This window comes from Nestor notabilis, unplaced genomic scaffold, assembly GCF_000696875.1.
Source record: "Nestor notabilis isolate BGI_N333 unplaced genomic scaffold, ASM69687v1 scaffold4734, whole genome shotgun sequence".
In the NCBI taxonomy this organism is placed as follows: Eukaryota; Metazoa; Chordata; class Aves; order Psittaciformes; family Psittacidae; genus Nestor; species Nestor notabilis.
In genome coordinates, this window is record NW_009924109.1 from 1 (window position 1) to 11,777 (window position 11,777).

At 40.0% G+C, this 11,777-nt stretch overlaps 1 protein-coding gene across 1 annotated transcript in view; it reads right to left on the reverse strand.

The window, feature by feature from the left end:
* Positions 1-1,154: 1,154 nt before the first annotated feature.
* TRABD (TraB domain containing) overlaps positions 1,155-11,777 on the reverse strand; it is a gene marked incomplete at its 3' end in the record, with an annotated part of 15,067 nt that continues 4,444 nt past the window's right edge. Inside the window, exons 3-7 of the mRNA XM_010012464.1 lie at positions 11,344-11,510; positions 10,230-10,370; positions 5,007-5,117; positions 3,483-3,622; positions 1,155-1,327 (exon numbers count right to left, since the gene is read on the reverse strand). Coding sequence (XP_010010766.1) covers positions 1,155-1,327; positions 3,483-3,622; positions 5,007-5,117; positions 10,230-10,370; positions 11,344-11,510 — 732 coding nt within the window. The remainder of the gene's footprint in view (positions 1,328-3,482; positions 3,623-5,006; positions 5,118-10,229; positions 10,371-11,343; positions 11,511-11,777) is intronic.

The following is an 11,777-nucleotide window of genomic DNA, read 5'->3' on the forward strand; positions in this document are numbered from 1 at the left end:
CAACACAGGTCCCAACACCGATCCCCGAGGGTCACCACTTGTTACTGGTCTCAACTGGATGTTGAGCTGTTTACCACAGCTCTTTGCATGTGGCCATCCAGCCAGTTCTTTATCCACTGAGTGGTCTATCTATCAAACTGATGTCTCTCCAATCTTATATTTTAAGTCCTTCACAATGTATACAAACCCCTTCCAATTTCATAGGCATTCACAAAACCAGTGTTCCAGAGACTAAGCTTTTAAGAAGGTAGATTTGAAAAGGGAGAAGAAACCCAAGAGCAATTCCTCTTGTGGCTCATGACCAGCCAGGACCAACAATAAACTTTCAGCCTGCTCTTTGGATCAAGTAACTGAATGCATCTATGCCTCTCAGTTAGCTCAGCTCCCATCTGAGCTAACAGGAAATAGTGTGTATTTGGACAAACTTTATGAAGGTAGCACTAAGAAAATATTAGGCACAGGAGATGCAAGAATACGAGGTGCAATTCCCTTGCTATTTTTCCCAACCACAGGATAGTGCCAGAGGTCTGCACTGAAGTGATGACAAAGAGTATCTTCTTAAGACAGTAAATAAGAGGTAACCTGTTCCTCAGTATGGTTATATATAAGAAGGGCATGAAGATCACATGTGGTAGCAAGATACTTTCAAAGGCTAGAGAAATGCAATCATTCTATATACCTATACCTTGCTGAAACATGCAGAGTGACAAGTTTCATTATCATTGCCACACCATCAGGGTTCCTAACAGCCCAATTTAGAATAGGCAAAGTATGAATAACTCTGAAGTTAGAGATAATTAAGTAATAAATATGTTCCTGAGCAGCTAGTGATGACGACAATGAATTTGGTGAGATAATAGGGTGGTGAGATAACTGCCTAGACTGTCACATCTTGTGCTGTAATACCAGATGCCTGTCCGGCTAATTATTATTTTCCAGTTTTATTTAAATAGCACAATGAGAAAGGAACCACAATTTGGAGTCACTGCTCTAGGTGGCTGCAACAGCTGAGTAACATCCCTTTCTAATTTTTAAGCACTGTAATCTTGCATGACATGGCACATGAACGGAACATCCCAGATTTCTTGAGAGCTGAGCACACTCGTACACAAAGAACACCATGCTGGTTATGATATATGCTTTAAAACAATTACTTTCTGAAGCTCGAGGTAGTTCTATCTGCTTTGCTGCTTGCTTCAGCATGTAGGTCAAGTAAATATCTCGTTCAGAGACAATCGTTCGATGAAGATCAGGGAATTCTCCAATCATTTCTGCCATCATCTGCTCCAGTAAATCCTTCTGTTTGCATTTCTCCACATCATCTTTACTGAAAGAAAGGTAAGTTTTCTCAGTATCTGTTATGCTTTTGGAGCCCAACACAGACAAACCAATGAGTCAAAACAATTGGGTATTATACACATTATTCACTTAAACCCATTCTCTATACTTCTCCTCTAACCAGTTCTCCTCTCAGAAAACAAAACAGTCTCCATAAACTTGTAGAACTGGATACCTAACAGTGCCTCTACAGTGATGGAAAGGGAGAGGTCACTTGCCTCTAGGTAGTTCAACTGGATTTTCACCCTTCCCAATTTAAAAGCTGACAACTCAACTGAGCAAAGCACTAGGGCTTCAAAGGAAACTGTTATCATCCTGCCCCACTTTCAGTGTACATTACTAAGCTTAGAAGAGCCAACATAAAGCCCCCTGGAGGAAGCAGATCTCATCATTGAATGCACAGAAGCTCTATTTAAGGAACAAAAAAACCCACAGCCTAAGGCACAGTCTGAGAGGATCCAGAGTTCTGCAGGTTCCTAGTGTCAATCACAAGTCTTCAGCAGCTAAATCAAAGTTGTAAATCAATTCCCTGAACAGAACAGGAAATGGGAAAAAATTAAATAAAAGCTGCAAGAATAAATGTAATGAGCTTTTGCATTTTTTATAGGTGCTGTTAAACTTCTGTTTGCACCCACAGCTGCAGTACAGTCATAGTTTGTGGCAACAGAATCATCTGTTTTCGTATCTCTTGTCTATTGAAGAATGATGCCAAATGTGCTTTCTTTAGTTTCCAAGATCAAAAGAACACTACAAATGTCAACAGAGCAACCAAAAACAACTGATGTTGAATTATTACTCCATTTTCCATAGAATCTCATGTTGATGGCTGGATGCACCATACCTCCCCCCAGTAACTTCCCAATTACAACCACTTCTCCTTTTCAACCCCTACCCACATGTTATTTGTAAAAATCAACATAGCAGATCAATCAATTGTATGACAACAACCAAAATTGTGGCCAAACTTCAGTGGGAAGCTAGTGTGCATATATTGTAATTATCTTAATATTGCAGTTGAAAACCAAAATGTTCTTAGGATGGATAAAAGCATGGGAGAAGCTGCAGAGAAATATACCCTTCAATGCCCCCCAAAAGCCTGCAAACAGTTTCATGCTGGTATTAGACTAGCAAAAAAAACTTACTTTGCGCATGAACTGTAGTTACGGCTTGAAAGAGAGTCAAACTCATTCTACAGATTAATGTAACAGCAAATATTTACAGGAAATGACAATTAAGTGCAGGAAAACAGAAGGTTTGATACAACTACAGCTTGAGCCCTGGCCCAATTTTAAAAGCCTGTAAAAAATTGCCATAGATCACTCCCTGAGCAGAGCAAAGTTAAAGTCAGAGGGCATGACAGGGGCACTGAGATTCAGAGGATCCATTCCTGGCAAGCCTCCCATCACTGCAAGTCTGGTAGGAGCAGACTGAATTTAGGAAAAGAGCTGTGCATATGTTCTCACCCAGTTATCACACACCTGTTTGTGGAAAGAGGAAGCAAACTTGATGCAGGGATGTCTCTAAAGGGTACGGGAAACCAAACTAAGCAAGAGCAGAGCTGTCTGGGAAATATTACTGTAAGGCAAAAGTTCCTAACAATATGCCTTTGTAAAGGCAATAATCATTAAAAGTCCACATGTTGTCCACAAATTTAAACGCTTTCTCTTGTTCTGAACATATGCTCAGACAGCAGATTCAGTTCTCAAGCTGCCCTGATACACGTGAATTAGCACAACAGGCCCAAGTCCTTTGAAAATCTTAAGCAGGTATAAATCAGCATTCCAAGGCCCTGCTCTCTTCTATTTACAATATTTACACACAGTGTGGGAAAGATTATTGTCAGAACAGAAATCAAGAAAAGTTTAAACAAGTTTTTTCTTAAGCACACTACGAATTCTCCAGCACCGAATCTTTCACTTCAGCTGGCAGTAATGTATCAAAAAGCAATTAAAGAAAGAGCTGGAACAGGACCAGAAAGCCAACTTTCTTTTCAGAAAATATAGGTTATTGCAGAGTAGTTTGTATATTTATCCTTCTCATTAACTTCAAGTTTCACTGCAGCAGGCTGAGTACCAAAGGCTTCCAGCTTGTACTGAAGAACTGAACTATTCACCCCAAAAAACATATAGGATGCTTATTAATACCTGATTGGGTCAGATAAGAAGCAAAGGCCCCAGGCAAGCTTGACTTTTTGCCAGAAAGAAAGTGCAGCGATTGCTCTCTTAAATGTAACAGGGATGGGTCGGTCTCCAAGATGGAATTTACAGAAAGGTACTTTACTGGCCTAAAAAAGAAGATACAAATTAAGAGAATGTTTGTTTTATTGCTTTACACAAGGTAACTTAAAATAAATGCCAAGTAGTGTCATACTTCAACATCTAAAACATGTTCTGGTTTTGCAGTAATAAAGTTTCCAAAATACTGCTTCATAGCTACAAGATGCAGTAGGTATTACAGTAACAACATTAAGCTGTAATGCCACCTTCTTTAGGTTACTTTCACCTAAGAATAAAGCTTCTGCTTATGACCAAAGCTAAACAGAGGGAGTTCAGTATATATCTGGGTCTGAATAAAGTCTAAGGTGAACCAACTGTGGACATTTTCCTTTTACCTAGGATTTGTCAGTATAACTAACCTATCGCTTTCTCATGGCAAAAGAGGTTCAAGAAAGAGCTTATGAAACAAGAACTGATGTCAGATAGCACGCAACAACATGAGGTGAGACTTCACTGCAGCTCTAACTGACGAATTTTAGCACAGTACAGAATTTATAGAAAGTTCAACCCTATGCATACTTGTTTAAAAATACCAAACAAGCACTTCAGAACAGGACAGAGCTAATACAGATATATTTTTTTCTTTCCCACTTAAAATGAGAAACACTTGAAATGTTTCACTCTGGCCTGGAATGCTCAGGAAATTAAGCCTTGAAACAGTTCTCTATTAGAGATAAACCAACCAAATAATTTCAGTTTCAGTTTCTTTAACAACTATGTTATCTCAGATTTCCTTACAGTATGTAAATTAAAAATAGAGCAATCCATTCTGCAAGGTGGATACATAGAGGGGAAAATAGTGTCTCAGGATTCCCAGACCAACAAAAAAAAAACCAACCACCAACCAGAGTAGCTGTGATACACAGCGTAAGTCCAGCTACTATTTACTTCCCAGTATCAGAGCTGGCAGTAGCATAAAAGGGAATGTTAAAAGACCAGATGTGACCAGCTGACAAGTCAAATATTTCACTTCCCCAAACGATCTTTCTACATGAATGTGTTAGATTGCATTAGTGCTTTAGAGTTGGTTTGCACAACCTGAAACCCTGACACCACCAACAGTAGGATCAGGATCCATATCCAGAATTCAAAACCAATTATTTAACAGGAACAAAATCAATAAATTATTAATGAAATGGAAACAAATGCCACCAAATATCATCGGGAAAAAACTATTATCACTTGAAGCCTTCATGGAGTTTCTTTCATGCCACTTAGGGCTACAAATATCTATACTTTCGAGTACACTTTGAAGCTGAAGCTGATTCTTACACCGTCATAGGCTTCCACACTATGCTCCTTTCCAGTCACTAACAAATGGTTTTATTTAGTTCAACTCTGGGAACAAAAGGCCAATACCTTGACCTCAGAAAAACCATTTCAAGTTCGCACCTCTTTGAAAGCCTCTCTGAATTCTCCTCCTGGGGCCATTCCCAGCTGTTCTGTGATGTGAGCTGAGACCTTCAAAAGCAGCATTTGCATCAATCCAGACATGACTCCATTCTGGTGGAAGAGGAAGAAAAACATTATTAAAAGTTAAAAAAAAGAAACTAACTGTGTGGATTTCTAAGAAGAATACACTGCTCACAGTCATGAAAAAAACACATTAATTATCTTAGTGAAGAAGCGGCACTGAAACTGTCTTTTGGAGTCAATTCACTGATCAGTACGCAGCTCTTATTTCAATTTGTATCAGTTGTGAAGTAGCTTTTCACTTCAGTGTGGCCAAAGTAGGCTCACTTTGAACAAAACTGCATGGCAGAGTTAAGAAAAGAAAGGAGGGCAGGCAGGCTTCCTTCAGCCTATAGTTTCTTCACCTGCCTGTAGAAAGTGTCTGGATAACCAAATGGTAAAACAGCCCATACTGTGCATTTAATTGTTCTTGATCTACCTGGTTATAAAAAACCCCAAAACACATGAGTATATTCCACTGGCTGTACAGTGAATACCATCTTCTAGAGATACTGAAAAGGAAATAGCTAATGGTCTAATCATGAACGCTTCCACAACTGGTAAAAACTAGGCTGAGGACCAGTTAACTGATGCAGAAACAGAATCTAGCATTGTGCAAGAAACCACAGAGCATGGCTTCAGCACATAACACCTTTGCAAAGACCTCATAGTCCCGAGTGACTCACTCCCACAAGCAGACTGAAGGCCCCTCCTTGCACAGTCTATTACTTTCTGAACAGAGATCTAAAATAAGGATTCTTCTTTCTAAAAAGAAAAAAAAAAAATCTCAAATACACTTATGCAAAATTTCCCTTCCTTATCCTTTTACAAAAATAATCTCAAATCCATTCAGAGCTGTTCCTTCTGTCCAGCTCTGGCTGTAAAAATAACCAGTTGTTTTTACAACTACGACTCAGTGGGTGAGTGTTACCTGTCCCAAAGTGAAACCTGTACCATGGTAATGTATCTTCTCCAATTTGGCATCAGCCCATGCCACTGCCAGAAGAGGCATTTCCTCTTCCTTCACCAAAGGCTCATTTCCTGCTGCATGACAAGCTTCACATAACCAAAGATGAGGTTACACAGGATAGCCTGAATTAATACAACTGCTTGAGAAGCTACTAGAGGAAGGTCCTGGTCTCCACTCATTGCACCTAGGGCCATGCTCAAATGACCCACCCTGTGCTACATCTGATGCTTGTGTCACCTCTCCAAAGGCTGTAGGCAGTTACTACAGTTAAGTGGACTCAAAAGCCTCTGAGGACCAGAGCTGGCAAAAGAGGGCCTATTTTCAAAGCCAACTGATTATCTGTTTTGTCATGTTACAAACTAGCAAGCATGGCAGAAAGACAGGACACTGGTATCCTGGGGAGAGATGAGAAAGAAAGAGCGGGGGGGGGAAAAAAAAAAAAAAAGTTTTCAGCATCCTTGAGATGCAGTTCCAAAGCCTGGGGGACAAGAGTTTCCAAAAGTTCAGAAAAGACGCCCACAAAGAAAACTGGGATAATGCAGCCTGAGGTTATTTGCTGGCTGCTCTCCCCTTCAGGATTGATGTATTTGAAGTTTCATTTCTACACAGTCACAGAAAGATTCATGCTGCCAGCTAACAGAGGAACGCCTCTTTGAAGTGTGTCCCAGCCATCTGTGCTCAACCTGCATGGATCTCAGTGCCTGCTGTATTTGTTCAGCATCAAAGAGATAAAAGGCGACAAGCAGCCTATGTAGCAACCAGCAACAAATGGCCAGCCAGATACTATCAGGTGACAAAGAGCAAAATGTACAAAAAACAACGGGAGAAAGACAATAAACAAGGTTATTACTGATATCATATTATTCCAAGTCAGATAAAGGAAAGATGATCACAGAAGAACATTAAATCTGAGTGGCTGGCAATAATTTCACAGGTTGGATGCAACAGCCATAAACCAAAGCAATGCACAAGTAAGAAAAAACTTGACTGCACAGGCAGAGGGATGCAAAGCTATTAGCACACAGAAGAGAGAATGTGAAATACCAGTTTTACCAGCCCAATGTTCAAAAGCAGTCAGAAAGCAAGAACAGAAAGAGGGATTACCAGGAAAGGAACAAAATAAAAATACCAGTATCAATGGGCTGCTGTACAATCTTTAGTGAACAGCTGTTTCAAAAACAAGACACTTGAACCAGAAAATGTGTGAAGAAATACCAAACATACGAAAAGAGATTAAACATATTAAGTACTTTTGAGGCTTGGGAAAGGATGTCTGAGGAAGACACAATCTATCAGACAGCACGAGTAGCATGGAGATAGTGAAAAGGACAGGAAAAGAGAGGAATACCCAGGCAAAGTACGAATGCAGAGTCTAATGCCTTTCCCCAGGCATCTGTTATTGGCAGCTGCCAGAGGGCTTCTGAAGCAGACTCAGCACAGAAATGCTTATACTACATATGGGAACACAGCCAAAGGAGGGAGCCTTGGGGCTACTCTGCAACTGTATCACAAGTCACAGATCCAGCACTAACTGCACAACTGTGGGCAGAAACAAACCGTTTGTATTTTAGTCCTCTGGATTTCTTCTTTTAAAAGCCCTAATTCCCCGGGGACACAGCCCTGTGCAAACACAGCCTCACCACCTGGAGCCTAGAACTGGTTTTCTACTGCTTCAAGTGCACTGGAGGTTTGATTTTAAAGTGCAAATGAAGGTGACAAGTGACAGCAGCCTGCTCCTGTCCACATGGATGTACCAGTCTAGAACTGATTCACATTATATCTATCTTATTTAATAAGACAAAAGTGTAGGTTTTCTTAAACATGGAGGGCTCTATTACACTGTGCAAAATGAGACCTTTTTAACTAGCCAGAAGTATTTTTAAAAAGTTACATACAATATAACAATATATTCCTGCACAGGTAACTTCAGCCTTAAAAGTGTAGGTTATAAAAGTGAGGCTGAGCTAAGATTTTATTGCCACCAGCCCACTTTCTCTTCTGCCCCAGAACAGAGTTTCTCAACTCCTCTTGTGTCAGGACTGGCAATCGCACAGCCGCAGAGGGACATGATGCAGCTAAAATGCAAGCCCTGTTCAGACTAACCTGAGGCTGTGACATGGTCACTGAAGGGACAGTGGAAACAGCAAGATAGGGGAGAAGATAAGACAAACCTGTCTTACCAGTTTCATTTAAGCCAATTGGTACTGTGCATCTCCAGGTAATCCGCATTTGAGCCAGATACCAGCCTGCACTGTGTTGCTTTTCTTAATGGAAAGCAAACAGGTAGTTCTCTGCAAACAACTGTAAGAGTTTTGAAATTTAAGGAGGGTCTGGAGGAAGAAAGCTGTTTTTAACCTGCGACAGTTGCTTGGTAAGCTGTGAATACCAGTGACCCATTGTGAGTGTGTAATAGTTTCATGTTAACACTCTGCTCAGTTTCCAACTTCAATTAAGACCAATTAAATACAATTTTAATGCTTAAGATTTATACAAGTGATTATAAAGAGACACAGTTTTCCTCATTTGAAACTCAAGGATGAAAGTTGTAAGCAGTTTAACCTTTTGGTGTAGCTTTTAGGCCTGAACACGCATTTCAATGAGAAGAAAACTGAAGAGTCAGCAAGCAACCTACCAGCTGGTTTGATTTTACTAGACACTATCATTTAATATGAGACAGTTGGACTGTTTTTCCTGGTTCTCCCCATATAACCCATGCTGCTACCGAATCAATGGGGGAAGGTTGGGTTGAGACTATAGATGGAGAAATATATTATTTAGAAGGTGCAATGACCAAATTTTATTATTTGCATTATACATGGTAACAAAGGTTAAGATTAAGCTGTAACAATAGGAAGGATCTTCGTGTTATTCTCTGGCTTTGAACCAGTCTGTTTCTTACAGTCTGTACACAAGATCACTTCAAGCTCTAGTAGGAACTGATAATTACAAAGCTGCCAACACAAACTTACACCACAGAGAAAAACGTCTGCTGTCTTATTTTCATTGTCCTATTGCTTTTAACAGAGAAGTACAGCAAAAACTGTTGCATGTAGCTTGGATATTAAAAAAAGGCTTCTGTGCCTGTTTGCGAGGTCAGAAGACACCCAGCTATGCTTCTCTGGTTGTTGTGAGCATGCGTTCTTTTGGCTACATGCATCGGAACAATTCACTTCACCTAAAATAAACAGATAGATGTAGTAATTCATGCAATGTGCAAGTGTTTTGCAATGTCCTTTCCTTTGATAGGACATAAAGAAAACAGGAAAGACACGTTAATGCCTGTGAGTCAGAAATCCCACACTAAGACGCTATACACACAGTAGACTAGCCCCCAGCCACTAAGAGTGCTTCTGCATGTATGCAGATGACATTCTTATAAGGGGTGCAATCCTACAAATTCCCCAATTACATCAATAAAATAATTCCAATATATAATTATCAAGCAAAAAAAACAATCTATGAATCTTCATTCAGCTAGACACTGGAAACTCTCTTTACTATTGACCACATGCTGACATTCTAATCAATGTCCTGTCATTTTTAAGTCAACTTTATGCGGTTTCACTGTGCCTACTTAAAATTACTTAAATACAGGCTAACTGGGTGAAACTGAAAAAATGCAGGACAACGCCTGTTTTACACATACATTCCAGATGGCACCAAACTGCCATAGTAGTTATAATTTGAACAGAATCCCACTTTCCAGCCCAGATTTTTCAGAAACCTCCCTCAAGGGCTACTATCAATTAGAAACTACTCAAGAGAGAAGTGGATGAGAATTAAAAAGAGCAACACACTAGGATGACAAAGGAAAGCAGCTAAACAGATTGCAACAGACAACACTAAAATTAAGTGGTCCCTAAACAGCTGTGATACAGATGGAGATTGCAGGAATAATAACTATATTTAATGTATTAGCAGAGCACTACAATTATGAAGTTAGACTTGCATCCTGCAAATGAAGCAACTGTTAAACCCAGGAGGATTCAAAAAAAAAGCCCGAACCACCACAGACACCCACGATATTCCTGATGAAGAGAAAAAAAATACTAAACCTAACTTTGCCACTGCAATGGCACTGTCACTTTAGGGCAACAGCATTAGGTTCCCAGCTAATGGTAACACCAGTTTTGGCTGCAGATTGACAAATTGCTCTTAACACAAACCTTTAATTCTCCCTATGGGACTCATACCTGCTTTATTGCTTGTTGAAGTTTTTCCAGATTTATTTCTTTGGCTTCTTTCAGTAATGTTTTCTCATCCATCTTTAACATAGAAACTCTGTACTGGCATAGTTCCACCACAACTACATCAGGCTGCACATCTTGTATTGTCTGAAAAAAGATGAATTTATTTACATCAGTTTAGAAAGGATTAATGAGAAATACAGCCAATACCAACACTTCTATGAGAAAAGGGACTTAAAAAGCACATTCCAGCAGTCATTTTCAATTAAAAGAACAGCTAAAGAGTAAATATGTATTGAGAAACACATTAAGGAGGATGACAGTGAAATGCTTTATATACTGGATGCTTTGGGACAGGGAGGTGGAGAACACATTATGCAGGGGAGGAGGGAAGAAAAGCTTGATATTAAACTTTTTACATTCACAAAGTTCCTTTGACCATACTCTGCAATTATTTGCAACCTGAGTTAGAATAAGCTTTGTAAGAACTAGGGTTAATGATTCTGGCCCAAGATTCCCCCCCCTCTAGCTTCTGGAAAACAAAGCCACTCTAAACTGCAGACTTTGCATGAGGTACAGCACGAAATAGTTCCTAATCTCACTAGAGCTTTGGAAGTATTTGCATCTTGAGAATGCAATCCAAATTTGGGATGGAATGGTTTTACAGCTTAATATTACACATCCCAAGCTGAGAGAAGATGTAAACTGCAGCTTCTGTGCTAGGTTTTGCATTTTCTCAGCACGTCCCCATCACAGCAAGTATGCAGCAACCATAGTGTACACTGTCAGTGTGACGTGATGCTGTTATTGTGACAGGCAACGTAAATTCCCTAGCAAGACTTCTACTTGTAAGACTGGCACTGTATCTGCATTACCTGTTTAAGGACAAATAAAAATAGTTGAGATGGGAGAGCAATGTATTGCATCAAAAAATTATTAAGATAATGTCTGCCTCACAGCTCATCCCACAGCGCTGCTAGCCCTCCAACAGCTAATGAGAAAGAAGAGGGTCCAGAGGTTACAGCACAGAACCAAGTCAGAGAGCTGGACTGCCTTCTACCTAATGCTAAGTTGAGAACATTATAAACATCCCGTCAAAAGACTCCCACCTAGTATTTACCTTTACTACATCCTTTTTGCTGCTGTCACTGAAGTGGGCTGTTCCAACCACATACACTTTAGAACCATCCTCGGTGTCAAGCTCAGTCACAGTGCTTGGTAAAGTAGGCTTTTTCTGCCTCTTCTTTATCTTCATCTCCAGGAGAATTTTAAATGCATCTGCATCAGCTATAAATGTAAAGAAAAACAGAAAAGAAAAGCACATTGACTATAAAGTGCAGGTAAATAAAACAGAAAATAAAAATGTCACCACTAAACAGCAGAGCAGAGCTAAAAGGCCATTGATTTACCACTGTAATCTTACATTCAATTCTGAGGCTACATCATTGAGAGTGCCACCACTGGAGAGGCTGCCTCCAAGCATGGGTCTCAGTCCAGGTTTCCTACCCTGTGGACACTGGGACAGGTTGTCCACGCGGTTCAGTAAGGGAAAGA